Source organism: Camelina sativa, chromosome 11 (assembly GCF_030686135.1).
Source record: "Camelina sativa cultivar CO46 ecotype springtype chromosome 11, ASM3068613v1".
Taxonomy (NCBI): Eukaryota; Viridiplantae; Streptophyta; class Magnoliopsida; order Brassicales; family Brassicaceae; genus Camelina; species Camelina sativa.
In genome coordinates this window covers 30619947-30645760 of record NC_141890.1, presented here as the reverse complement: position 1 = coordinate 30645760, position 25814 = coordinate 30619947, and the positions used below count along the sequence as shown (strand labels likewise).

The following is a 25814-nucleotide window of genomic DNA, read 5'->3' as shown; positions in this document are numbered from 1 at the left end:
GGGCTTATGACTTATTTTTGGTAAGTGTAAGTCTAATGGTGTCTGCTATATTGGGGGCAGATCTGTGTGAGTGAGTAAATCTATCTCATGGAATATGGTCTTGTGCTCATAATACACTCTTGTTTGATGCAGTCACACATTTCAACAACTTCATGTTGCAACCTTTTGTATATAATATGGTCTCATATCGCTTGACTTGCTAGAGGAGATTTTTGATTACAATGATCAAATAAAGACCCCTTTTCTCGAAAAATCATATTCCATGAGAGATTCTTCGAATAATTAAGAAAGATCCATGGAATCTTTGACTAGATAACCAAAAGTAAAACCAACCCATTCGATTTGTATCAGACCGAACCAGCTACAATAATTGAATTTAAGCAAGTTCCTCCTCCATCTAAACCGAGCCAAAATTGAGAATTTGAAACTATTCAAACTGAAAAAAAATCAAACTTGTTTTTTTTTCTCGTGTGCACGAGCTTGTCGTGTTCGACCTAAACAATGATAAAAAGAAGAAGAAGACCTTCGATCAAACTTTTTTTTTCTCTCAATTCTGATCGTCAATGGCGATTACTACTACGGTTACAGTTCGTATCACTGATGAAATCTCTCCCACCTTCTTCTTCTCCTCAGCTTCCACTAGAGCTTACAATCTCGATATTTGCTACTGGAAATCAAACCCCATCGCGTATGATCGCCTTACGATCCGGAGGTTCGGAATCGGTGGTAAGTTGAATGCGACGGTTAATCCGTATTCGTACACGGAAGTAGCACGGCCTGAGGAGAGGAAGAGTTTGACGGATTTTTTTGTGGAAGCTGGAGATTTCGTCGGATCAGACGGTGGTCCGCCTCGGTGGTTCTCTCCGTTGGAATGTGGCAAACGCGCTCCTGAATCGCCTCTTCTTCTCTACTTACCCGGTCTGTTTCTTTCGATTTCGGTTGCTCTCGTTTGATTGATTTCTGAGATTTCTGATTGATTGGGTTGATGATGATTATCGAAATTGTGAAAACTAGTTTTTCCAAAATTGTAGGGATCGATGGTACTGGATTAGGGCTCATTCGCCAGCATAAGAGGCTTGGAGAGTAAGTCTTGTTTGTTTGTTTCAATCTTATTTATTATTTGCCTTAGATAGGCTCTTCTTTGTTTGCACACACAGCTCCTGTTACTTAAGAAAGATATGAATGTTTTAAATTTTCTATTTCAAGAGACTAGTAGAGATCTATAGTGAATACCTTTTTTTGTTTCTGATCTCATTATTATGTTTTGTTGATCATGCATAGGATATTTGACATATGGTGCCTTCACTTTCCAGTCAGTGATCGTACTCCTGCTCGAGGTGCTTCTTCTTTCAGCAATTAATTTTTAGTGTTTCGTATTCTTCTTATGTGGGTGAAACTCTTACTTACTGTTCGCTTTTGCAGATCTTGTGAAGCTCATTGAGAAGACAGTTAGGTCAGAGCACTACCGTTTCCCAAATAGACCCATTTATATTGTTGGAGAATCTGTTGGAGCTTCTCTTGCTCTAGTTGTTGCAGCCAGTAACCCTGACATTGATCTTGTCTTGATTCTGGCTAATCCAGGTAAAACAAGACTACTCATCTTTTTTCTGGATCATTGCGATCATTTTTTGTGTTTTGTCTGAGTCCTAAGATGTTTCGGGACATTTATGAAACCACAATGTAGCAAGATCAGAGAAGTACTTTGTGATATAAGCTTTGTTGGTAAAGCATAACATTATTACTCTTTTTTACTTTGGGGAATTTGAGTAGGTAGATCTCATGGAGTGTATACATCTTATCTTGTGCTAATAAATACACTCTGTTTGATGCAGTCACTCGTTTCAACAACTTCATCTTGCAATCTTTATTGGGCTTCCTGGAAATTTTGCCTGACGGAGTTCCCAGCTTGATAGCAGAGAATTTTGGGTTTAACCAAGGTCAAGTTTCAACCCTTTGTATATCTTCCACGTCTATCTATCGGTGTTAAGCAAAAACAAATTAGATGCAAAGACTGAGCCTTCAAAATTTCTGTCCCAAAGATGGGTTTCAGACTTTCAGTGTCAGGGTTTGCTTCAAAGTCAGGACTAACCGTGTTTTATAACTTTTATTTACGTAGGTTCTCCGTTGACAGAAATGTTCGAGACCATGCTCAATGAAACTGATGCCGCGCAGATGGCTAGAGGGCTATTAGGAGAATTATTTGCAACTTCATCTAACCTGCCTGTAAGACTCTATTTTTAGCAAATTACCAGTTAAACTCTGTGATCTGCAAGACAAAAAATATCCATCTATCATTCTTGTTGTTTCGCTTTTACTTTCCATAGTCATTCGCTACATGTCAGGAGATAAACTCACGAAAGCAAATAATTTACAGACTCTGGTGAGAATCTTTCCCAAGGACACACTTCTGTGGAAGCTTCAATTGCTTAAGTCTGCTTCAGCGTGTGCTAATTCGCAGATGGACACAGTCAACGCCCAAACACTGATACTTCTGAGGTTCATACACTAGTAAACTAATCTATTTCGTTACTGAATATAAGTGGAAGTTCCAGTGATCTGTTTGTTTGTAATGAACTTAGTTAATTGGAAGCTGAGTTGTAGCTTTAATAAGCTTGTGTTATTTGCAGTGGACGTGATCAATGGTTAGTGAACAAGGAAGACATTGAGAGACTCCGCGCATTGGCAAGATGTGAAGTTCGTGAGTTTGAGAATAATGGACAGTTCCTCCTCTTGGTAAGGAGCTCTTTCTCCTGATGTCAGTAAGTCCTATTTAATTAATTCACAAGAAATTCTAGAGCCAAGAAAACTTTCAGATTATGTTTGCTTTAATAACATACAGCTCGATTGATGTATATTATGTCATGTCAGGAGGATGGCGTAGATCTGGTGAGTATCATCAAGCGTGCATATTATTATCGCCGTGGGAAGTCACTTGATTACATTTCAGATTACATTCTGCCTACCCCATTTGAGTTCAAAGAGTATGAAGAATCCCAAAGGTAAAATGACTCACTTATCATATCAACTCTAATTGCTGTGTCAAACTAATCTGCGACTTAGATCTAGTGAAAATATTTTAGATAGTACTAGCTACTTAGCACATACTGAAGTAGTATTCTTTTTTTAATTTCTCTGGTCCAGATTGGTAACTGCTGTTACCTCTCCAGTCTTTCTCTCAACTCTAAACAATGGTGCAGTAGTAAGATCACTTGCAGGACTACCTTCAGAGGGACCGGTTCTATATGTTGGAAATCACATGTTGCTTGGTATGGAGTTGCATGCAATAGCACTTCAGTTCTTGAAAGAAAGGAACATTCTGTTGCGAGGACTGGCACATCCATTGATGTTTACCAAAAAAAAAGGCTCAAAACTCCCTGATATGCAGTTGTACGACTTATTTAGGATAATAGGCGCAGTTCCTGTCTCGGGTATGAATTTCTACAAACTACTTCGTTCAAACGCTCATGTGGCTTTGTATCCTGGTGGTGTCCGCGAAGCTTTGCACAGAAAGGTGATGATGTATTTTCCATATTTGCCTTCATTATAAATTTTTGAGGCTTTCTACTGTATCTTTTTTTTTTTTGAGGCTTTTATATCTAAAGACACATTTTACAGGGTGAAGAATACAAGTTGTTTTGGCCAGAACACTCCGAGTTTGTAAGGATCGCATCTAAATTTGGAGCAAAAATCATTCCTTTTGGAGTTGTTGGAGAAGATGATCTTTTCGAAGTAAGAAATCTCTTTTCCGTTCTAGACTCAACACCTGCATTCTTAAACTCATTTTTTTGTTTCATTCGGTTTTTGAGTAACTTCTTTGAGCTATGGAAGAATTCACCGATGGCAATGGATTACAATGATCAAAACGCTTTCTTAAAACTAGTTTAAGAATGCAAAATCCCTTTTCCGTTCTAGTTTTCATATACTCTTGAAACTCCTTTTGTTTCAATCGGGTTTGGACTAACTCTCCTCTGTACAACGAAATGATTCTCAGATGGTTTTAGATTACAATGATCAATTGAAGATCCCTTTCTTGAAGAATCTTATAGGAGAGATAACACAAGACTCTGTTAACTTGAGGTATGTTTTTTTATCGACTATGTTAGAAATAATTAACAGATGAACCTTAATCATATAACAGTTGATTCTGAATCTAGTGATGATTATACTATATGGTTAGGAACGATGAAGAAGGTGAACTGGGAAAACAAGATTTGCATGTGCCTGGGATAGTTCCCAAGATTCCGGGACGGTTTTATGTATACTTTGGGAAACCAATAGAAACAGAAGGTAGAGAGAAAGAGCTAAGTGATAAAGAGATAGCTCAGGAGGTTTACTTGCAGGTCAAGTCTGAGGTAGAAAAATGTATGACCTATTTGAAGATCAAAAGAGAAACTGATCCTTACAGAAACATTTTGCCGAGGTCGCTCTATTACCTCCTTCATGGTTTCTCTTCCCAAATCCCAACCTTTGATCTACGAGATCATTAAATTTAGTTACTAATTTTGTGTTGTAGTTCTATTTACAGGGTACCTGATTTAGCTGTGTGATAAAAAAATAAAAACTCGTAAATTTGGGTATGTTATTGAACTTTGAAAGTGTGTATGGCTGTTAGTTAATGTGGAAGTGAGCGAGTCGGGAGTTTTTTTTTTTATCGAGAATTATATTTGTGTTAATTTTTATAAACCGAGAGAGGTTCGAGACAGTAACAGTAGTGTTCTCTGCAGAGTGAGTCGGCCATTACTGAAAGTGAAACCTACTTGGTATGGCTATGTAAATCAGGGATAGATGATTACTCTCTATTTTATATGTACAACGTTCTTTTATTTTCTTCTAACAAAAGCTAATGAAGTAAGAAACTTAGAATTGGCGCGCCAAATTGTTGATGTCCAAATCGGTTACAATTAGAGATTTTATTCGGTGGAAAATATATAGAAGGTCTCTTTATAAATCTGTGCCGAGACACGTACAAGTCGGACCACAAGACTCAACTAGACGAGCTAAAAACGACGAGGACAAACAAGTTAAGAGAGAAGTGACAAGCTAAGAGATTCCGAAACTGAAAAAATCTGTCTCTCATCAAATCATCATCATAATCACCTTTCTTCTTCTTCTTCCGTAAGCTGCTCAATTTTCTTCCAACTATTTCTATATCCAGAAACCTAGTCAAGCTTCCTCTCTTTCCCACTACCTCTCGTTCTATTATCCGGCATAAGAATCCTCCTTCAGATCTAGTCATTGTCGTCTCCACTTCTTCAGATCTGATTCTCGCAGTTCTTCAAATCATTTATGTTCTTGCTTCTTCGATTTGTGTTTCGTTTCTAAGATCGATCTAGAAGGTAAATGAGATGTTTTTAAGAACAATCTGTAAATCTAATTTCTATTTGCCTTTTCAACTTCCAGATCTGAACATTGACATTTCCGTTCCACACTTGTAGTAGGTCTCTTTGCTCAATGGTATACGATTCTCACTTTTCTTCAACTTTTTTGAATCTGATTTTGGTTCATGTGATTGGTCGTTTAATTGGCTTGGACGAGGAAGAAGGCGAGGTACCTTGAAGTTTTGTGGGAAAAAATGGATTTTTTTTTAAGTACTTCAAACTGGTGTTGTGAGCTCTGCTTCTGGTTCTGGTTATGCTGAGTTTGGGAACACAAAAGTCATTGTTTCAGTGAGCGTATTATTAGATAACACTTCTCCGTCAGTGTTCATTTTGATTTAAAAGGTATGTGAGATTTTGATTTAATGATTAAATATTCAAAATAACAAATTTAATTGAGGTTGAGGTATTTTGTCGATTTATCTTTGCAGCATATCTTCAAAGCTTCAAGTTTATTAGCTTAGTAGAACCAGTCACGAGCTGCAAGTACTTTTGTTAACGCCAAAGCCTGCATACTCTCTGTAATTGTCTTTCGTCCCTTTTCTAATGTGACAACAGCTTGGTCTGATTTGGTTCTGGGTTTTATGCAGAACGGTATGACACCATTGCAGAAGAAGTTACAAAGATCAGAAGTCCACTATGAATTTGTCGTAGAAAAAGTTTGAAGATATGAATTTGAGAGACGTATCTCTTTTTCCAAGCTTTTGTAATTTTTTTCATTCTTAACTGGGTTTTAATTTGGTAACTAAACATTCGGTTCTCATAGTGAATGATGCAAATTAAGAAAGACGACGCCAAAGTGGCAAAGCCGTATTTGAGTTTTACACATTGTGAGTTCAAGGAATTTTTGTAAATCGTGTCACTTGCAGTTTATGCAAGATGTGAACAATCATGTCAATTGCAGATACATTTATCAACACTCTGATTTTTTTTTTTTTTGTTAAACTGAAAATAGATGCTTAACCAACAATAAGTTGAAATAGCCAGAAAAACCCTTATCGTGATGCATAAGGTAGACAAATAGAATCATACAACTAAACAACATGGATAGAGATGCTTGCAACACTCTGATTTTTAACACGTATTATACGCAGATGCAGTGGTTGTAACGAAATAAAGTAGTAACAATTATTAAATAATCTTTGTGTGTGGATGTGCTCTATTTGTTAATGTTATCGATGAACTCGCACCCCACCACACTAGTACATAATCTTTGGTCTCATTGCCATTGATTCGGCGGAATCTAATGATTTTTTAAATCCATCCACTTGCATACTATATGATTTTATATCACACACAAAAGAAAATAAATGATTGTATAGAGCCTGCTTTTCTATTCAAAATTTGAAGCTCAAGTGTCACGAGAAAATAGTCAAATACTGAGTTTGTATTTGTACGCTAAATAATTATTGTTCATAATAAAATAGAAAAACATACGAGGATGGTTTAATTTCATTAAATATTTTTTCAATTTTACAGATTTCAGACAGAACTCCAATAGTTGACTTCAAAATAAGTCTAGTTGACTTCAAAATAAGTCTAAGTTAAGTCATTAACTTATACTTGATTTCTCCATATGTATAATATATAATCATGTCAAAAAAATATAAAAGCAAGTACATAACATATATCAAAGAATACATCAAGAAAATCTTAAAATTACTCACCAATTTGCAATAAATTTGTTTACAAATTCTGCCGACTTCATGTTGATGTCAAACAAGTAGACATCAACAAGCCTCTACGCAGAGATTTTAACTCGAAGTCTATTATGTGTGGTCTATTTTTGCAATTACAATTTAATAAAGCAGACACCGGATGAAGTCTACTATGATAGTTGACTTTTTTTGTTGTCTTCCTTTGTTAATTTTTTGGTCAGTTTTGCAATTAAAAACATAGAACAGAGTAAACTTCTTAGGAAGTTTCAACAAGTTAACTTCGATTACAGTCAAATCTGGTTATTTTTGTAATTGACCAAACCATTGACTTGGTAGTAGACTTCTAGCTGACATGTAGACTTCATCTATCCGTCAACTAGAAAAAGTAAATTTCGTTGTGGTTAGTTTTGCAATTGACCAAGTTTGACTTTTGCCAAGTAGACTACGTACGAAGTCTCTAGGAATGTTGACTTCGTTTGCAGTCTGTCGTGGTCATTTTTGGGGTTGACCAATATTTTAAGTTATTTAATTAGTAGACTTCTTTTGCAGTCAACTAATTAATTTTATTTCAAAAATATTACGGTCAATGCTTTTATATTGGTCAAATCCAAAAATAGCCACTATAGAAGTCTACTCTTTTATTATCGGAAAAAGACTTCGTCCAGCAGTAATAACTAAAAAGTCAAGAATTTGGCCAATTGCAAAAATACACGTTAGTATACTGCAAATAAAGTATTTGTTGGAAAGATTATAATGCAGTTTGAACCATATTTTTTTTGTTTTCAAATGAAATTCAGTCTACGGGCTCGAAACTCGATAAATTTTTAATTGCAAAACTGACCACATAGTAGACTTTACATGATATTATGACGGTTAGACTAACAAATGAAGTCTAATTTCGCAAAAAAATCAAGAAAAATCACGAAATCTACCGGAAAATACCTTATCGGTGGTTGTTTCGCAATTCAAGCACCGAGGACGTCATCTTTAGTCACCACGGAAGAAACCCAGCACCAATTTAATCACTATCCAAGAATCATGACATATAACAAGATAAATGCACTTGCAAATTTTTTTGGATTAAAATGGAGAAGAGATGGAAGAAAATGAAGTTCTCATAATTGTGTGTTATTTAAGCTTACAAATTCAGGTTGTTGAAGCTTTAAAAACTTCAAATTTGGTTGTTCATAGTTGTTGGAAAATTGATGGCGGTGGTACTACCGTAAATAAAAGAAGAAGATGAGGATATGGATGTAATAAACATTTTCGCAAGAAATTCAAATAAATCAGAAATAATGGCATTTTTGTGAATACAATGAATGACCAAAGATTTAATAGAAAGAAACTGGCAAATGTTGGAGAGAAAAATAGGAATCTAACATTGTAATTGACTCAAGTTAGGGGTCTAATTTTGCAAGTGTCCCACAAATCATTGTGGTAAGTACCCGTACAGAACTGTAATAGCAAACATAATATAAGATTCCAACATTACATATGATGACCTACGTACGTGTAAAGTTTAACAATTTGCTCAGCTTTAATTGGTGGTTCAGCCTCTTCTTCTATAATCCTTATCAGCTTGGTAACACCTTTCTGCATATAGGACCATCCTTCCTCAAATGTAATAATCTCTCTGCATCGTGCCATTCTTCTAAAATGAATAAAACTCTGTAATACTTTTAGCATATATTGGCATTTGAAACCAAATAAAATACCAAAAGAACAACGACAAAATGTTACGCATTCATGCATGGTGCTAACGCCAGATATAATCACCAAGAGGGATAGATCCACAAACTTGAAGAAGAATCAAAACGATTGGAGAGAAAGACACAATCTTTGAAAGTAACATAAAAACCTGAGAAGGCGATGTACCACACACTCGATTAAAATCATGTACACTAAACCTTTTTTTTTTTTTTTTTTTACATTAACACTAAACCTAAGACATCACGTACCTGAAGATTTCCGATTTCGAATAGTATATGAAATGAAAAGCTTGCAAGTGAAGGGAGAAAAAGGCCTAAAATATATCTTATATAATAATATAATATTTGTAAAGTAAGTAAAGTTTATTCCAGAAGAGCTATGCGCCAATTAACCTTTCTAAATTTTTTTTCATTAAAACATTATATGCACAAAATTCAAAGTTAAATATAATAAAATTCAACCTTATTAAGAATATATTTTTAACTATAAAATTAACCATACAAGCAACTCATTAATTTCTGATTAATAGAAGTTTCTTTATTATAATTAAGACTAACAATTGATGAAATTTAAGTTTCGTTGGGGTTTATTTTTCTCTCATATCATATAAAAACTATTATTTACCTAAATACTACTCCATATAGCATACAAATTGTTGAGAAATGAAAAATAATTAATTTGTTTTATATTTTTTTCATTTCTATTGTATTATAGTTCCATTAATATTTACAGATATAAATTTTTAAAGATTGTTTAATATATTTTGAATTTTTATGATTAATATACACACATATATATATATATAGTCAGATCTTTAAAGATGTAGCAAAAACAAAACTTAATGTAATTTTTTTTCTGAATAATTTATTGCATATCATAAGTATAAAAAGCCATAAATTAAATCTTAATATACAAAAGTTTAGTTTTTCTCTTACCCAATTGGTGCATTTGTAAATTTTATTTTCACATATTATTTATCGTCGTCTTAACTATACGGCTGACTCATCGGGAAGTGGCTACATCGTCGCCGCCGGCGGTGTGTCGGGAGGTCGAGATTGTACCTAGTCAGGCGGCGGATGGTTTTATTGATGTGCGACACCGGGGGAGGAAGACAGAACCGCCGAGGAGGAACAACCCACTCACGGTAGTTGGTGGTAGCGTGGCGAAGGGAAGTGGCCCTCGTGAACCCGCTCACGGTAGTTGGTGGTAGCGTGGCGAAGGGAAGTGGCCCTCGTGAATCTTGGAGGGAGAGTAATTCCGCGAATATTGAACTCTCAAACAGTTTTGGTAGGTTGGCAGTGGATTTGGCAACTCCGGAAGGTAAGGAAAGACGAATAGTTTCTGGAGAGACTAAGGAGAATATTGATTCGTCGAACAAGATTCTGGAGGGAAAAGGTTATATGCGATTGAAGAAGGTGGTTTTTGGGTCTAATTCGGGTCAGATCGCTAATGGGCTTCGTGAGGTGAGTCCTGGGAGAAAGGAGGCCCATATTAAAGGGCCGATGAAACATGTATCTAGGGCCATGTCGACTAAGGTAAATAGGCCTGCCAAGGGATTAATTTTTTGCCCAGTCAGAGGCGAGAATGAGCTTACAGTGAACGGAAAACGTCTTCGTGTCGAAAAGGAGAATTTGGGGAGACCCGGTGGTGTTTTTGCTCGAGTTCAGTCAACTGCGGTGCGGAGTGATGGACCATTGGGGGAGCAATCCGGTTTGTCATGTAGTAATAATGGCTGTGAATTGGTGCATTCTGGTTGTTCTGAGATGGTTCTGCATACAGATCCGCCGACGGAGGTGGTGAAGGTTGGGTTGCAATAACAGATTGCCCCGGTGGTTCTTGTTTCAATTGAGGATTGTCTCATGAATTGTATATTCTGGAATTGCTGGGGGGGCAAATAAGCCTAACTTCAGACGGTCGATTCACTACTTGTTGAAGAAGTTTAGTACTGATATTCTAGTTGTTTTTGAGACTCATGCGGGAGGTGAGAGAGCAAGCCGCATTTGTCGGGGTCTCGGGTTTGACCACTCGGTTTGGGTGGATGCAGAAGGTCAAAGTGGGTGGTTGTGGCTCTTATGGAGATCAGATGTGGGTAATGTGGTAATTCAGGAAGCGTCGGATCAGTATATTTTTGCGAGGGTGGAGAATGGGTTGGAGGTATTAAACCTTATTGTCGTCTATGCGGCTCCCTCCGTGACTCGGAGGAGTGGACTATGGGAGAAACTCCATCAGTTGATCAACGGTATGGCTGAACCGTTGGTGGTAGGTGAAGATTTTAACATCATCGTTCGTACGGATGAGAGGACTGGAGGAAATGGGAGATTGTCTGCAGATTCTTTAGAGTTCGGAGTATGGATCAATGCATAAGCTCTAATAGACATGGGTTATACTGGTAATAATTTCACTTGGCGGAGGGGGAAAGAACAGAGGTTTTTTTTTGCTAAATGGTTGGACCGAGTGTTGTGTTGTGCTCAAGCTAGGTTGAAGTGGCCGGATGCGTCGGTCACTCACCTTCCCTTCTTGGCGTCTGATCATACGCCGGTGCGGCTCCAGTTGTGCCCTGAAACAAAAAGGGACCCTCGGCGGCGTCCTTTCAGGTTTGAAGCTGCATGGTTGGCGCATCTGTATGCAGCTTTAAGGAACTTTTGGTGTCCTCTTGGAGGAGTGATGTGACAACTTCGGTGGCTTTGAATGCGCTCATGGGTGCTCTGAAGAAATGGAATAAGGAAGTGTTTGGGGATGTTAATCGGTGTAAGGAGGAGTTGCTGACTGAGGTTAAGTGAGTACAGGTTGAGTTAGATCAGTACCAGACAGATGATCTGCTACGCAGGGAAGATGTTCTTCTTAAAGAGCTGGATCAAGTTCTGGAACATAAGGAGACTCTCTGGTTCCAAAAATCTCGAGAGAAGTGGATTACTAAAGGGGATCGTAATACTCAATTTTTCCACATATCAACAGTGATTCGGAGGTGTAGGAATCGCATTGAGTCTTTGAAGGGTGATGATGGTAGATGGATATTGGATCAGCAAGAGCTAGAGCAGATTGCTATGAAGTATTATCGGAGGCTCTACTCTATGGAGGATCTTGAGGAGCGGGTTGAAGGACTCCCACGAGAAGGGTTTCAAAGATTAACTGATGTGGAGATACGGGGGTTGTGCAGACCGGTTGGTGGGTCTGAGGTTGAGGTTTCTTTAAAGAGTATGGGACAGTTTAAAGCCCCTGGTCCTGACGGGTTTCAACCAGTATTCTACCAGCAGTGTTGGGAGGTTGTTCGGGAGTCTGTGACGCAGTTTGTGCTACGTTTCTTTGATACAGGGGAACTTCCACCAGGAACTAATGATGCCCTTCTGGTTTTGATTGCAAAAGTGGACAAACCGGAGAGGATTACATAGTTTAGGCCGATTAGCTTGTGTAATATTTTGTTTAAAGTAATTACGAAGGTGATGGTGTTACGACTCAAGGGGTTGATGTCCAAGCTTATTGGTCCCGCACATGCTAGTTTCATACCTGGGAGGTTGAGTATTGATAATATAGTAGTGGTGCAGGAGGCTGTTCACTCTATGAAGCGCAAAAAACGAAGGAAAGGGTGGATGCTTCTGAAGTTGGATTTGGAAAAAGCCTATGACCGCATCAGATGGGATTTTCTGGAGGACACGCTTCTAGCTGCTGGTTTGTCGGAGGTTTGGGTTAGATGGATCATGCAGTGTGTCACGGGGCCTACGATGCATGTACTCTGGAACGGGGAACGGACAGAGGGGTTTAAAGCGTCCAGAGGTTTGAGACAAGGTGATCCCTTGTCACCGTATCTGTTTGTTTTATGTTTGGAGCGGTTGTGTCATCAAATTGACAAGGCTACAGCTAGAAAGGAGTGGAAACCAATTCATTTGTCACAGGGTGGTCCTTTCTTGTCTCATATTTGCTTTGCCGACGATCTGATATTATTTGCTGAAGCCTCGGTTGCACAAATTCAGATAATAAGACGAGTGTTGGAGAAGTTTTGCTGTGCGTCAGGACAGAAAGTGAGTCTTGAGAAATCGAAAAAAAATTTCTCAGCTAATGTGTCTCGAGAGTTGGCCAAATGTATTAGCAATGAGAGTGGTATCAAATCGACAACAGCGTTAGGTAAGTACTTGGGAATGCCAATTCTACAAAAGAATGAATAAAGAGACCTTCAATGAGGTCTTAGCACGGGTCTCGTCAAAGCTGACTGGGTGTAAAAGTCAGTGTCTGAGTTTTGGTGGTAGGATGACACTTACAAAAGCAGTTTTAACCTCCATTCCTGTCCACACAATGAGTGTGATTGCTCTGCCTAAGTCTCTTCTAAATGAGCTAGAGAAGGTATCTCGTTCGTTTCTCTAGGGTAGCACACGGGAGAAAAAGAAACAGCATCTTATAGCCTGGGAACGTGTTTGTTTACCTAAGCAGGAGGGTGGTGTTGGTATTAGACGGGCATGGGAGATGAACCTTGCGTTATTGGCAAAAGTGGGTTGGCGCTTACTGCATGATAAAGAGAGTCTCTGGGCCCGTGTGTTGCGAAGCAAGTATAAAGTGGGAGGTATTCAGAAACTGGATTGGTTGGTTCCTAAAAGTACATGGTCCTCGACTTGGCGTAGTGTGGGGTTGAGTATGCGGGAGGTTGTTGTGTCGGGGCAGCGTTGGGTGCTTGGCAACGGTCATGACGTTCGGTTTTAGGAGGATAGGTGGCTGCTACAAATGCCACTTATGGAGTGTTTAGTGGCAGATTTGCCGGAAGAGAGAAGAAATGAGCATGTTCGAGACTTGTGGAGGGATGGATTTGGTTGGATTCTAGATCGTATTGCACCTTATGTCTCTCAAGAGGTGTGTTTACAGCTATACTCGGTGGTACTGGACAATGTTACAGGGGCTCAAGATAGACTGTCGTGGGGCGAGACGACTGATGGATCATTCACTGTGACTTCAGCCTATAACTTGATCACTCGTTCTGACTGTCAGGGGTTAACATGGGTATATTTTGGTCACAGATATGGAGTGTCAAAGTGCCACAGAGAATACGAACCTTCTTGTGGTTAATGGGACATCAGGCTGTCATGTCTAATGCAGAGCATTTTCGGCGTCATCTTTGTGATTCTGCTATCTGTGTTGTGTGTAAAGGAGGGGAGGGGACTCTCATTCACCTGTTGAGGGATTGTCTGGCGATGGCGGGGGTGTGGAGAAGGTTGGTTCCAGTGAGGAATCAGCCACGGTTCTTTACATTGTCATTATTGGAATGGTTATATGCGAACTTGGGTGGTGAGCTTTGTGTCATGGGGTTGCCTTGGTCGACTTTATTTGGGATTGCAGTCTGGTGGAGGTGGAAATGGAGGTGCGGGAACGTGTTCGGTACTAATGGTAAGTGTCGGGATAGAGTCAAATTTCTTAAGGATATCGCTAGAGAGGTCGCTGAGGCCAACACATTTCCTAGGAACCAAGGAGTTGTGACTGTGAGAGTGGAACGACTGGTTGCTTGGATTGCTCCAAGGGATGGTTGGATGAAGTTTAATACAAATGGTGCATCTCGGGGGAACCCGGGACTGGCCACGGCTGGTGGAGTTTTGCGGGATGGATTTGGCAATTGGATTTGTGGGTTTGCTTTACACATCGGGATATGTATGGCAGCTCTGGCAGAACTGTGGGATGTGTATTATGGGTTAAGAATAGCATGGGAGAGACGGGTTCGACGATTGGAGTTGGAGGTAGATTCTAAAGAGGTGGTTGATTTTCTTGTGATAGGGATTAGCGAGGCTCATCCACTGTTGTTCCTGGTACGTTTGTACCATGGCTTCATCTCACGAGACTGGATTGTCCGTGTTACTCACGCATATAAGGAGGCTAATCGTCTTGCTAACGGATTCGCAAACTATGCTTTTTTTTTGCCGTTGGGTTTTCATTCGTTTGATACTGTTCCGAGTGGTGTCGAGTCGATTCTCTCGGATGATGTCCGGGGAATTGCAGTTCCACGTCGGATTTGTACTTAATTTATGTTTTTGTTCAATAAAAGGGGGACCAAGTCCCCTTCCCTTACCAAAAAAAAAACTATACGGCTGACTCATTCAATTATATAACTAGATCATATCAGAATGTTTTCAACTATATTATTTATCGTCTTAATTAACTATATAATTTTCTTTTTAAAAAGAAATTCACCACATGAAGTTAAAATTCAACCCCATCAAATCTCATTGATACCTGCTTTTTAAAAGAATATTTGATGGTTTCGTAACAGTTTATCAAAGATTGTGTCGACTGTCGAGTATGGATTGTTTTAACTGATTTTTTAATTGACGTGTTTTAAAAACTTATTCCAATTCAATTCTTAATCCATTTTAAGTGTTTAATGATACATTTCCTATACATTAAAAAAGGTTAAACAAACATAAGACAAATTTCTAAACGTAAGTGACATTTGTGTTATTTGCCATATATTCCTTCTGTTTCACAAAGAATGTAATTTTAGAGTTTTATTTTTGTTTCACAAAAGTATTATTTTACATTTTCAATACATTATTTTATATTTTACAATAGATTTTCTAGTTTTACTTTTAATTTATGACTAAATTAATCCATTAAATAAAGATAGATATATGTATTTTAATATTTTTTTAATTTGTGTGAAATGTGTCAAAATAACACTCTTTATATATTTTAGATGATGTTTGAGTTATGTCTCATGGAGTTATCTGTTTTCTCCGATCTATTAGATGAGTTTGATATGGTCAACATTTATTTCCGTTGTATTTCGATCTCCATCATTCAACGTTCTTGTAATATTAAGATATACATTTTTTTTTGTTATAAGGGTTATTAAGATATATGTAAAAAAACTAGAGTTGTATAAAGGTTTTCTTATTTATTAAGATGGGAAGGCTTAGCCTTATATACACAACAATCGTATGCCCTAATACAAAGATGTAAATTACCCAATAATACATAAGAATATACTAATTACATATTAGTTCTAAACTCTCTCAATACATCCCCCTCAATCTGGAGTATGGAGATCATAAAAACCCAGATGGCAAATGAAACATTCAAACTCTTTCTGTCCAAGAGCCTTCGTGAAGATATCCGCAAGCTGCAGCACCGTAGGAACATGAGCAGGAGCAATGACGCCACGAACAATCTCATCCCAAATAAAATGACAATCCGTCTTATTATGTTTAGTACGTTCGTGAAAAACCGGATTGGCGCTGATGTATATCGCCGATTGATTGTCACAATGAAGGGGGATCGCCGCTGAACAATCAACACCAAGAGTCGTAAGGAAACCTCACAACCATAAGAGTTCGCTCACTGTGTCAGCCATAGCTCGATATTCAGACTCAGCCGAAGAACGAGACACCGTGTCTTGTTTGCGTGTTTTCCAAGAAATGGGAGAGCCGCCGAGTTGGATAAACCAAGCTGTAAGAGAACGACGAGAAAGAGGACAACCAACGTAATCAGCATCACACCAAGCAGTAAGACGCAAGTCGGTGTTAGCTCGAAGAAGTATACCCTGCCCAGGATTGCCTTTGAGATAATGAACAACTCGAATAGCAGCGTCCCAATGGTCCATCCTTGGAGCATGCATAAACTGAGAGAGAATATGGATAGCATAGGATAGTTCTGGGCGTGTAACTCCGAGGTAGATTAGACGACCAAACAACCTCCGATAACGAGAGGGATTTGGAAGAAACTCACCTGTAGCCAAAGCCAAATGATGATTATGTTCAAGAGGATGCGAAAATGGTTTAGCACCAAGAAGACCAGCTTCAGAAATGATATCTAGGGTATATTTCCGTTGACACAAATACATGCCAGACGGACTACGAGCCACTTCAATACCCAAAAAATATTTCAATAAGCCAAGATCCTTCATGCGAAAGCAAGAACTCAAATAATCCTTGAATTCTTGAATGAGCGCCAAAGTATTACCTGAGATAATAAGATCGTCGACATAAACAAGCACATGAAGACAAAGATCACCATTGGCATCCGTGAGAGTAAACAAAGAGTAATCCGAGCAAGACTGAGTAAAACCGTAGTCCTGGAGAGCAGTATTAAGCTTTGCAAACCAACATCTCGGAGCTTGCTTTAAACCATACAAGGACTTGTGTAGACGACAAACTTGAGTCTTATCAGCTGTTCGAAAATCGGGTGGTAACTGCATGTAAACCTCTTCATCTAAATCTCCATGAAGAAAGGCGTTATGAACATCCATTTGATAGACTTCCCAGTCACGCGACACAGAAACTTGTAAGAAGGACCGGACAATGACCATTTTACACACCGGAGCAAATGTTTCCTTGTAATCAAGTCCTTCAGTTTGCTCATTCCCAAGAACCACTAGTCTCGCCTTATAACGCTCTAAGGAACCATTGGAACAGTATTTCAAAGTAAACACCTATTTACAGCCAAGAGCTTTCTTACCTTCTGGCAAAGTACCAACAGTCCATGTGCCACTTTCTTCAAGAGCATCAATCTCTCCACCAACAGCACATCGCCAGTTCTCATCAAGAACGGCCTCATCATATGTTAGAGGAATCTTACCTGCAGTGATAGCAGCAAGAAACGCTCGATGGTGATCTGAGAATTGATGCTCTTGAAGAAAGTGGAGATCACATAGGCAATAACGCAATAGGAACAGAGGCAGAGAATCGTAGACCTAGAGTTGTTAGGCTCTGCTATCATGTCAAAAACCTAGAGTTGTATTAAGGTTTTCTTGTTTATTAAGATGGTAAGGCTTAGCCTTATATACACAACAATCGTATGCCCTAATACAAAGATGTAAATTACACAATAATACATAAGAATATACTAATTACATATTAGTCCTAAACTCTCTCAATAATATACAGTTTAAAAAGAAGTTCTATAATTTATAACATTGAACTGAAAAAAAAAAAAAAAACATTGAACTGTTTGATCTACTCTTTAGTTTGTTCTATTTTTTAGAATTGTTTTCTTTGGACGCTGTACAAATACAACTAATTATCATGTAAATTGACAAAAAATTGTGAATTTAATTGGTTAGTTAATAAGAAGATAATGTGTTTAGTTTAATACACTGCAATTACTGAACACTTGTAGTTTATTTTAATTTTTAAATATTTGATCATACTTTAAATTTCACCAACTGATGCGCTGAACTATATAGTTCACACTAAAAACCGAACATCCTTGGATTAGATCTGTAGAATTTGCTTGTGAAACAAGAAACCAATTGTCTGAAATATACGAAAGCTAATCCTATCGAATTGGAAGGAAAATACGAAAGTGAATCTTATTGAACTGAAATGATTCAAGAAAAAGAAGAACAAATCTACTGCTTCATGAATTAAGCGTATATATCGTTTAATACTTTATCACTTAAGCTAGCTTCTCACTTCCACCATCCTTCTTTAAGATTTCATCAAATGCCTCTTTCACGGCCTACAATGCATGAAAAAAACTATTGTCAGTACTATAGAAAATTGCAATAATAAGAAAGCCAATAACTAGGTTCAAACGCTAAACTTCCACTTGTAAAATATGATTAAAACCAAATAATTAGATCATAACCTACTTCAACAAGTCTGGGTTCAGTGCTTGGATGGAGATAGTGAGTGACTCTCTCCCTTCCCTTTTCTAGACACTCCTCAGACTGCAATATATAAGATTATTGACGTTAATATATATTTCCTTTCCTGATATCAAAGAAATAACATAGTCGGAGATGCACCTTTAGCATGTAATCAGAACAAGAATCCTATCCACCTTGACACCTTGCAAGAATAGTAAGAAGCAGTATCTTGAAGCAAGAAGTTTTCAAAATCCTCTTCATATTTTCCCAAAGTTCCCATCCCATTCTCCACATAGATATCTAATACGCTTTTCACTAGTTCCCTATCAATCTCTTCGCCCTCGCGTTCTTTATGAATCTGGCAAATACAAATTTTTGTTAGATAGAAACAAAATTTAGGCTGAACCTTTGCTTTCTCATTATAGCTAGATACCAATACTTACAAGTGCTAATACAGCTTCTTTGGCAGTGGAGTGCATCTCCCGATAAACCTGTAGTATATAATTTGCAAGGACATTAACAAACTTACAAAAAAATTTGAGTCAGTGAAAAATTAGGAGCTATAGGAATGCATGACAAACCAGGTCGCAGAAACATTTCAAGCCAACTTCACTCAGTGTTGGGACGGCTCTCCGACTAACATAGTATATGTCAATATGACGGAAGACCTTGCCTAACCAATTGACCAGAATATCATGGTTCTTCCGCCTCCTAACAAGTTCTCTTCGCATATCTTCACCATGCTTCTCCCTTAAGGTTGGCAACACCTAAACCACACATTAAAAAAAAAAAAAAAAAAAAAAAGATAAAAAAACATTATAAATAAACAAAACGAACATGTCTTCTTCGCACTATCCAAAAATCAAGCCCAAACCAAAAACTTTGGTACTCACAGTATGGATAGTATAATCTTCAATTACTTGACAATACTTTTCATAAATTAGCTGCTGTGAGTAATAACCATCGGTTCTCTGGAAGCACATATTGTAGATAGTCCTGTGATTACATACATAAGAAACTACTGTCGTAGGTACCCGTACATATATATAGAGCTGTTCACAAACAAACATTACATCTGAAGGCTTACGTACGTGTATAATTTCATATAATCCGTAACTTTAAATGGTGGTTCAGGCTCTCCTTCTATAAGTTTTATTAGCTTGGTAATACCTTTCTGCATGTAAGACCATCCTTCCTGAAAGTTAAGGACCATCCTTCTAGAATCTGTTTAAAGCAATCTTGAGTAATCAAATTCTGTAATAGACATAATTAAGATGGTTGCAATAGAGTTTAGCTCTTCAAAGATTATCATTATCGGTACTTTAGAAACCACCTTAACGATACCCGACACTAACCTTACCACAAACCATAAACTAAAACTAATCAACAGTTATTTTAAGGGCAGACGTTTTTCAGAAAAAAAAAAAAAAAGAAAAAAATCGTGTAGATAATGGCTAAAAACTAAGACGTCACGTATGTTGGTACCACGGTTAGTCACTTCGGTTCCTTCAGTTGGATCCGGGCTTGACGGAGTGGGACAGGACGGATAATGGGCCGGACTAGTGCGAAGCTGGGAGAGGTCCAGTAAGAAGAAGCGGATCGAAGTCATAAGAGGACTCACTCACTTCGGGGCTCGGAGGTACGGTCAAAGATCTCAATAAATGGTCGTCATAAGTAAACTGCGTGATGGACGGAATAATTTGATTAGGAAGACGTTAATAGTCCAGCTAACTGATAAATATGTGAGGGGGGGATTGTAAACAGGCACTTTTCTTTTAGGCAATAATATTCCTTCGTTACACACAAATCACTGTATTCTCTCGATCCGGTTCGGAATTAGAACGGTAGTAAGTATTTCCACTCAGAATTCATCTCGAGGGTTGAGGATTATACTCAGTTCTCACAAGGTACCTGAAAATTCTGATGATTTAGGATATCAAATCCAATTTCACCAAGATTAACTATAAGAATCGTGAAGTGCGCGTCCTAGTACAGAAACTTAGGTATAGAGCCACCGAAGAGAAGACTGTTTTAACTTTTTTTTCGTTTACAGTAGGAAAGAGAATATATTTTATTTTATACAGCATAAGTCATTACCCAATAAAAATATGCCATATAGATTTTTTTTTCATAATTTATATTTCATAAAAATAAATTGAAACAACGCGAAAAAGGAAAACTAAAAAAATTGTCCAAAATCTTTTACCTTCTTACACCTATTATTGGAAAAAAAAATTACAAAACATTTATTTTTACTTACGATCTTATTTTTCCTCTAACCTAATAAAATATATACAAATTTATGAGTTTACCTTCTTTGTCTATTATTAAAACGGGTATAGGTTAAGTTTTTAAAACCACATAAAATAAATGGGTTTTGATGAACTCATCTAACGGTTCATGAATTTATCAGGATAAACCCATTAGGTTTATGTGTTACTCAGGGATTAATCGAAAAAACAAAAATAAGTATATATATATATATTTAATATATATGTATATTACATAGGTTCTCCGTTGACAGAAATGTTCGAGACCATGCTCAATAAAACTGATGCCGCGCAGATGGCTCGAGGGCTATTAGGAGAATTCTTTGAAACTTCATCTAATCTGCCTGTAAGACTCTATTTTAGCACATTGCTAGTTTAACACTATATATGATTTGGAAGACAAACAATATGCATCTATCAATCTTGTAGTTTCGATTTTACTTTCCATAGTCATTCGCTACATGTCAGGAGATAAATCATGAAAACAAATAATTTACAGACTCTGATGAGAATCTTTCCCAAGGACACACTTCTATGGAAGCTTCAATTGCTTAAGTCTGCTTCAGCGTGTGCTAATTCGCAGATGGACACAGTCAACGCCCAAACACTAATAATTCTGAGGTTCATACACTAGTAAACTTATCTATTTCGTTACTAAATATAAGTGGAGGTTCCAGTGATCTGTTTGATTGTAATGAATTTAGTTAATTGGAAGCTTGTGTTATTGCAGTGGACGTGATCAATGGTTAGTGAACAAGGAAGACACTGAAAGACTCCGTGCACTGCCAAGATGTGAAGTTCGTGACTTTGAGAATAATGGACAGTTCCTCTTCTTGGTAAGGAGTTCTTTCTCCTGATGAAAGAAGTTTTTCGTCTTGTGTCAGTGAGTCCTATTTAATTAATCCACATGAAAAACTAGTCTCTACGAGTTTATAGCCAACAAACTTTTTGTGTTTGCTTTAATAACATACAGCTCGATTAATGTATGTCAGGACGATGTCATAGATCTGGTGAGTATCATCAAGCGTGCATATTATTATCGTCGTGGGAAGTCACTTGATTACATTTCAGACTACATTCTGCCTACCCCATTTCAGATTACTTCTCTAATTGTTGTATCAAACTAATTCTGCGAGATCATACGGACAACATGGTGAACTGCTGGTTCCCACAGGACCGTTCTTCCAGCCCGATTTCTACTTCAATCTTGGTTGAAGGCAGTTCCAATCGTCCCCCTCCTTTTCCTCCTGACCCACCTGACCAATCCCCCCTCCCATCCCTTTCTGATTTCCCCCCTCTTTCTCCTATCTCCCCCTCTTCAGCTTCTCTAACTTCTGCTCAAACTGTACTCTTGGACCCTGAGAGAACTATTCTAGCTCTTCCTGCTCAGCACAAATCTACTCCTGTGGTGGTGAATCCTCAGGCGCAAGCAATTCTCAACTCCTACTACAAAAATTTGGGTCTGAACCCTAGATCTGTGTATTAAGATATAAATCCTACTGTAGCAGATTGTAAATCAGTTGCACAAACAGACGGCTTACTGGGTACTCCTCCACCGAAGGTAGTGCGTCGCTATATCACCAACTCGCATCCTCGTAATTCCTCATTGCCAAGCGGAGTGGCTCCGTATACTGCCATTCTTCCTCAGCCCTCAGGGGCCTTGGCTCGTGAGGAGCAAGCTGATGTTGTTATCTCTTCCCAGGATCAGATAGATATGACCCCTACTGTTGTTTCCTCTGCCTCTGCTATCCTTGTTTTCTCCTTCCCTCCTGAACCTCTACAACCCCATCCCTCTCCTATTTCAGCTCCCACTGCTCCTGCCAAACCTACTAACCGTCACATACCTCAAACCTCAGCCCGAAGTACCCAACCGAAAACTCTTGCTCAGAAGCTACGAATCATTGCGGATAGAACACTTACCAGGCTAGCTCCAGTTGAATTCTCTTCAGATGGGAAGCCTCACGTTACTATCCCAGATTCTGTATTTCAAGAAGGTGCTGACATTCATAAAGATTTTATAATTGGTAGGTTTAAGGGAAGCCTCCCTACCTACAAACACATTCAGAGTGTGATAAATCACATCTGGGGAAGAGGAAAAAGACTCGAGATCCACCTAAACCATGCAAACAATTCGATGTTGGTCCGTGTCCCGGATGAGTACCTGAGGAAAAAGATCCTTGAGAAAAAAATGTTGTATATTGGTGAATGTATGTTTCTTGTGGCACAATGGGATTCACTAGGAGGTGAAAGTACTGACCTTGATGCAATCCCTATCTGGGCTCATCTTAAGGGTATGCCGTTTGATCTGATGCATCACAAAGGCATATGCTTTGTTGCTGGACTGGTTGGAGAGCCGAAGGAAATGGATGAGTTTACAAAGAACTTGGTCAGCTTATCAGTTGCTCACGTCAAAGTAGAGAGGAATCTCAACGAACCTTTGCCTTCCTCAGTTGAAGTGGTCAGGGAGAGTGGCGAAGTTATCACTATTGAGGTTGAATACCCCTGGATTCCTCCAACGTGCTCCCACTGTGAAGAAATAGGTCATGTCATTCGGTTTTGCCCACTTGTGACACCCCCTTGGACTCAAGGGAAAGACACACAAGCTAAAAACTTATCAAACTTACCTGCTACAGTCAAGAAGGGTAAAGGAAAGCTTGTTCCTGATTCCGTTTCTTCTTCTGTGGAAGTTGGCTGTTCATCGGCTCCTTCCTCTACTCCTGAGATCCAGGTTGATCTGTATGGTCCAGGATGTGCCTCTCTCTCTTCTGTCCCTCTGCCTTGTGTTCAAGTACCAGCTGATATCCAAACTACTGTCCTGTCAAGCCCACCTAAACCTAAACACTCCACCTTTCCCAACCAGGCCAAACCAAAACGTCAAACCACTCCGGCCCCTACTGAAATAACTACTCGTAACCCCTATGAGGTGTTAGCTACCCCCAGTAGTTGCTCCTTGCCGCTTAACCTTCCCAACCCGCCCCAAAACCTCACTCCTTCTTCTCACCCCTGTCCTACCCCCTCTATTTCTACTACTCAACCCTCAGATATGGTGATAGACTCGATTGTGCCTAACCTTTTATTGCCCTAAACTGGTGAAAGTCCTCCTCCTCTGGGTGGTGACTCACTTTTCCACTAACTTTTTCCCCGTCCCTATGTATATAACATCTTTTTGTTGGAATATCCGTGGTCTGAATGATACGGATAAGCATCGGCCTTTTGCTTCTTGGCTTGCTATTAATAAGCCTCTTTTTGGTGCTCTATTAGAAACTCATATTAAGGAACCAAATTTGAACCGTGTTATGAATCTTACTTGTCCTGGATGGAACTACACCTCTAACCATATCTCTCATGAGGATGGTAGGATTGTTGTCATTTGGAAACCGAAGGTATCAGTCTCCGTCCTTCATTAGTCAAGTCATCTGCTCACGTGTGAAATCTCAGTACAAGGAGGCCATCGCTTCTATTATACGTTTGTATATGCTCCAAACCAAGGAGAAGATAGGACTGACCTTTGGTGTGATTTGCTGCGATTACGACAGAGTTTCTCCCTTGACTCTCTTCCTTGGGTCCTGTGTGGAGATTTCAATCAAATAATTCATCCTGCAGAGCACTCTAATCCATTGATCAACCATTTTACATCTCGTATGATGGAGCTTCGTGACTGTCTGCTACAGCTTGAACTTTTCGATCTGCGTTTCTTAGGCCCTCTATTTACATGGACCAATAAAAACCCGTTAAATTCGATAGCCAAAAAGCTTGATCGAGTTCTTGGTAATAATCAATGGCTTTCTTCTTACCCTGACAGTGTCGTCTCCTTCTTGGCGCCTGCGATCTCTGACCACTCCCCTAGCTGCCTCAACCTCTTTGCCCCTTTACCTTCAGCAGGCACAAAGCCTTTCAAGTTCTTCAATTTCTTAACCAAACACCCTAACTTCCTTACCTTGGTTGGAACTGCATGGAATCAGGCTGGAAGCATATCTCCTCAGGAACCCTGTTAAAAGAACGAGACATGAACACTACCTATTTCCATCGAATCATGCAAATGAGGAACTCTTTCAATGCAATCCGTTCGTTCTCCTCTCCTTCTGGCTCTATCATAGATGATCCTTTGGAGATGAGTTTGTTGGCCGTTAAAGATTTCAAATCCCTTCTAGCGCTAGCTGTCCTTCCGCCTGTTATTGCTTCAATCACTTGGTTCCAAAGGATTTTGATCTACAGATGCTCACCTGATACGCCATCCTTCTCTGTTGGTTTCAATGGCAACGTGCATGGCTACTTCAAAGGGCTCAGGGGCTTGCGTAGAGGTGATCCTCTCTCTCCCTATCTCTTTGTTCTTGCTATGAAATGCCTCTCTGCCTGCTTGGACAAAGCAGCCGAAGAAGGAAGAATTCAGTATCATCATCGCTGTAAAGACCTCAAACTAACGCACCTTTGCTTTGCAGATGACTTACTTATCTTTATTGATGGTTCAGTTTCTTCTTTGCAAAGTGTCGTCCAAGTCTTAAAAGAGTTTGAAGATGTTTCTGGACTTGCTATTAGCCTTCCCAAAACAATTTTTTTTAACTCAGGTCTGTCCCAGTCTGAAATAGATCACATGGTTAATATGACGGGAATTACACATGGTCAGTTGCCTATTAGATACCTTGGTGTACCTTTGTGTACGAGGAAGCTAAGCCTCCTGGATTGTGCGCCACTGATACAGAGGGTCAAGGGTCGTTTTAACGCTTGGTCTACCAAATCACTCTCTTTTGCTGGAAGACTACAATTGCTGAATACGGTGATTGTTGGCATGTCCAACTTCTGGTGTTCGAGCTTTGTGTTACCAAAAACGTGCGTGAAGATCTTGAACTCCCTTTGTAGTGCATTTCTCTGGAAAAGTACAACGGAGGGTCATCATTCAGCTAAAGTGGCATGGGACACAGTTGTATTAGAAAGGAAAGAGGGAGGGTTGGGAGTTAGAGACTTGCTCATATGGAACAAAGCTTGCATGATTAAACTTATCTGGTTGCTTTTCTTTCGATCTGGTTCAGTTTGGGTAGCTTGGTTCCGGAAGGAAGCCTTGGCAGACAATTTGAGTTCGTTCTGGACCCGCAAACCTAACAATAAGAACTCTTGGTTAGCTAATAAGTTGTTGAAGCTTCGTGAAGATGCTTACTCATGGATAAAGCTGAAGTTGGGGAATGGAAAATCTTGTCAATTCTGGACAGATCATTGGAGCAATCTAGGTAAGATGACTACCTACCTTCAA

The 25814-nt window shown here is 38.9% G+C and overlaps 2 protein-coding genes and 1 long non-coding RNA gene across 10 annotated transcripts; all 3 read left to right on the top strand.

The window, feature by feature from the left end:
- The first annotated feature begins 404 nt into the window (after window positions 1-404).
- Window positions 405-4839, top strand: LOC104724485 (phytyl ester synthase 2, chloroplastic-like). Of its 3 annotated transcripts, none has more exons than XM_087475803.1 (13): window positions 405-918; window positions 1032-1083; window positions 1282-1337; window positions 1423-1581; window positions 1833-1937; window positions 2117-2223; window positions 2375-2496; window positions 2628-2733; window positions 2869-2999; window positions 3142-3511; window positions 3616-3729; window positions 3992-4077; window positions 4178-4839. In XM_087475803.1, exons 1-13 carry the CDS (start codon window positions 564-566, stop codon window positions 4485-4487), a joined length of 2073 nt encoding a protein of 690 aa, XP_087331929.1. In that variant the 5' UTR covers window positions 405-563; the 3' UTR covers window positions 4488-4839. The 3 variants fall into 3 exon arrangements, 2 of the variants coding, with proteins under 2 accessions (XP_087331929.1, XP_087331931.1); XR_015572758.1 differs by having other exon boundaries at window positions 459-918; window positions 2628-2759; window positions 4178-4658; XM_087475805.1 differs by having other exon boundaries at window positions 545-918; window positions 1015-1083.
- An 89-nt stretch (window positions 4840-4928) lies between these two features.
- Window positions 4929-6292, top strand: LOC147934635 (uncharacterized). 6 transcript variants are annotated; one of them, XR_015572763.1, is made up of 4 exons: window positions 4929-5336; window positions 5540-5720; window positions 5807-5861; window positions 5966-6292. It is a non-coding gene; the product is annotated as an uncharacterized LOC147934635 (long non-coding RNA). The 6 variants fall into 6 exon arrangements; XR_015572761.1 differs by having other exon boundaries at window positions 4943-5336; window positions 5436-5720; window positions 5807-5896; XR_015572759.1 differs by having other exon boundaries at window positions 4950-5336; window positions 5436-5720.
- Window positions 6293-23718: 17426 nt separating this feature from the next.
- Window positions 23719-24564, top strand: LOC147934634 (uncharacterized). The gene is made up of 2 exons (XM_087472712.1): window positions 23719-23952; window positions 24106-24564. Exons 1-2 carry the CDS (start codon window positions 23719-23721, stop codon window positions 24562-24564), a joined length of 693 nt encoding a protein of 230 aa, XP_087328838.1.
- Window positions 24565-25814: the final 1250 nt, after the last annotated feature.